General features: G+C 58.9%; 1 protein-coding gene across 1 annotated transcript; it reads right to left on the reverse strand.

Annotated features, from left to right (window-relative positions):
• Positions 1–584: 584 nt before the first annotated feature.
• On the reverse strand, positions 585–2291 carry LOC119281443 (transcription factor MYB4-like). Its single transcript, XM_037561959.1, has 3 exons — positions 1922–2291; positions 1567–1696; positions 585–1418 (listed from the first exon to the last, which is right to left on the reverse strand). The coding sequence occupies exons 1-3, from the start codon at positions 2055–2057 to the stop codon at positions 785–787; spliced, it is 900 nt and encodes a 299-aa protein (XP_037417856.1). The 5' UTR covers positions 2058–2291; the 3' UTR covers positions 585–784.
• Between the last annotated feature and the right edge of the window lie 319 nt (positions 2292–2610).

Raw genomic sequence — 2610 nt, forward strand, 5'->3', positions numbered from 1 at the left:
CGAGCCCCATGATCGATCGACCTGGTCCATCGCGCACACGTACACACGGCACTGCCCGGCCCGGCTTCAGTTCGTCGCCGTCATCGAGCGCGTCACACCAAGAACCTGCGCGGTACATCATGCTCTTCTCGTTGCCGCCCCCCCCTTGCCTAGCTTTTTAGCTCGATCGGACCAAGCAATATTAGCCATACGAATTGATCCAACACATACGTACTCCCTCTGTCTCATAATTTAAGAACGTTTTTGATACTAGTATAGTGTTAAAAACGTTCTTATATTATGGGACAGGGGAGTACATTACATAGGATGTCGTACTAGTATTTATTCTCAGTGTGTGTGATATACAGTCTCTCTCACTACAATATCTTTACGTCGACGAGTGATTGGCTACTCAGACTAGAGGCGGACTTGGGCGCGAGAACTAGGGCGACTTTACCAAATCAATCTCCAAGGGGGATTTGGATTTGACAGAGCCATGTCCAGGTCACATCGATCGCACTAACTCAAGCTCGCACAGTAGCCGGACTGCATGGTTGGTACTTGGTAGGCAGAACCCAACAGTGGCAAGCAAGCAAATCGGGAGGGAATCCAAATCTAGCTCATCATCTATGACATAGCAGTGGAGTGGCGGACAAGATAATGTACATGTAATAATCCATCTCATGGACACAGAAAATTAACAGGGACAAGGCGGCGCCAGCCAGCCAGCAGCTACGGCGATCGACGACTAGGCATGAACATCTTGCACATGGATGCGGTGACATTAGTGGCTTCATTTTGTTTTTCATGTCAGGCTGGGGCACAGGCCGGCGCCCGGCGGCTTGACGTTGACGTGGTCGGCGGCGGCCGCCCACATCTCCGCCTGAACGTTGGGGAAGTAGCACGCGGAGAGCTCCTGCAGGGACGACGCCCTGCTGTCTTGCGCTTGTAGCAGCGACGCCCCGAACCCGCCGAACAGGTCCGCCTGGGAGAAGTCCCCGCCCCCGACGAGCTCGGGCAAAAACATGTCCTCGAACGCCATATTGATGGCCCAGCTGTTGGCCGCGGCCGGCATCGGCATGGCCGAGAATTCGGCAAGTGGCGCCGCGGCGTTGACGTTATAGTGAGCGAGTGGCGCCTGGTGGGACGGGGAGTACATGGCGCCGAAGCTGGCCGCGTCGCCGCTCGCCGTGGTGACAGCGGACGAGGCGGACGCGGGCGAGGGCTGCATGTATGATGCGCATTGGCTCTGAGGGGCGGGCGGTGGCGTGGCGATCGTCGCGCCGCCGGTATGTCCCCGGCCCGCGCTGCCGTGGTGGTGGTACTGTTGCTGCTGGTGCTGGTGCATGGCCATGGCCTTCTTCTTGAGCTTGGTGTTCCAGTAGTTCTTGACGTCGTTGTCCGTCCTGCCGGGAAGCTTGGACGCGATGATAGACCACCTGCAGGTCGGGCACACACACACACAGAGACGATCAGTCAATTAAGTGACACACAGAGAGAGATGATGGCAGCTACAAACAAATCTGACGGGACGCTTCGGAATCCGCATGCGATTCAGTGCACATGCGCTCAGCTAAACCGGTTTACCTGCTTCCGATGGAGTTGTAGAGGGAGCAGATGACCATGTCCTCCTGCTCGGTGTAGCCGCCGTGCTTGATGTCCGGGCGGAGATAGTTGAGCCACCTCAGCCGGCAGCTCTTGCCGCACCGGTTAAGCCCTGCGCGCGCACGTCAAAGCTTTAGCAACCATGGAAAATCAGTCAGGCAGCTCGCTCGCTGGCCGGCTTTATTTCTTGGAATCACAAAAGGACGACGCCGGCCGGTCGGCAGCGATCGATCCCTATCTAGCCCGTCCCCGGCGCCGCCGCGCCGGCAGGCCAGGCTAGCTCCGGCCGGGGCCGCGATCACTGCAGCACGCGCCGCGGCTACACATACGCACGTACCTGCTTTCTGCGGGAGCGCGATCCAGTTGCCGACGGCGCCGTGGCTCCGGACGTAGCTCCGCAGCAGCTCGTCCTCCTCCGGCGACCACGGCCCCCTCTTCACGCTCGCCTTGTCGCAGCACGGCGCACGCCCCATGCCTACTCCCTCTTGCTCTAGCTATCACCACGCCGCCGAATTCCCCACCGAAATCCGCCGAAACGAACACAAGCCTGCCGTTGCGGGGTGGCGCGGAAGCCTCTCGTTGCTGGCGCTGCGGCACTACAGGGCGTATGGATGGATTGATCAAAGTTTCCTGGGCGCAGCGGCGAGCTGGGTGTGCGGGTGGTGCTGTGCGATGCGGACTCGCGGTGTTGCAGCGCAGCAGATGGAAGGCAGCCAAGGCTAGTAGGCTTGCAGGGAGGGGGCGCGCGTTTTATACTGGGAGTCCGAGCAATCAGAGGGGTTGGGTGGGTAGGGGGTGGGGCCGCGTAGTACGTACCTTCGTGGTACGACCATTATCCCGACGACGCCGTCTCTGTCTGTCTCCCCTCGACCGTAGCATTGTCCCGCTCCGTGGACGTATTTCCAAATAAATTTTGGTTTCGCGCGCGTATTATCGGGTTGCTGCTGTTGACTGCCATCTAATTTCGGGGTTCGCTTCTCTTCTACTTCTGGGCGTCAGTGGGCAGTGGTCATACTATAATTCGTT

Source organism: Triticum dicoccoides, chromosome 3B (assembly GCF_002162155.2).
Source record: "Triticum dicoccoides isolate Atlit2015 ecotype Zavitan chromosome 3B, WEW_v2.0, whole genome shotgun sequence".
NCBI classification, from domain to species: Eukaryota; Viridiplantae; Streptophyta; class Magnoliopsida; order Poales; family Poaceae; genus Triticum; species Triticum dicoccoides.

Coding starts and splice junctions, on each gene's coding strand:
- LOC119281443 (XM_037561959.1), bottom strand. CDS start 2,057: ATGGGGCGTGCGCCGTGCTGCGACAAGGCGAGCGTGAAGAGGGGGCCG. Junction 1,697..1,921: donor CGCGCTCCCGCAGAAAGCAG/GTACGTGCGTAT, acceptor GTGCGCGCGCAG/GGCTTAACCGGTGCGGCAAG. Junction 1,419..1,566: donor TACAACTCCATCGGAAGCAG/GTAAACCGGTTT, acceptor CCCGACCTGCAG/GTGGTCTATCATCGCGTCCA.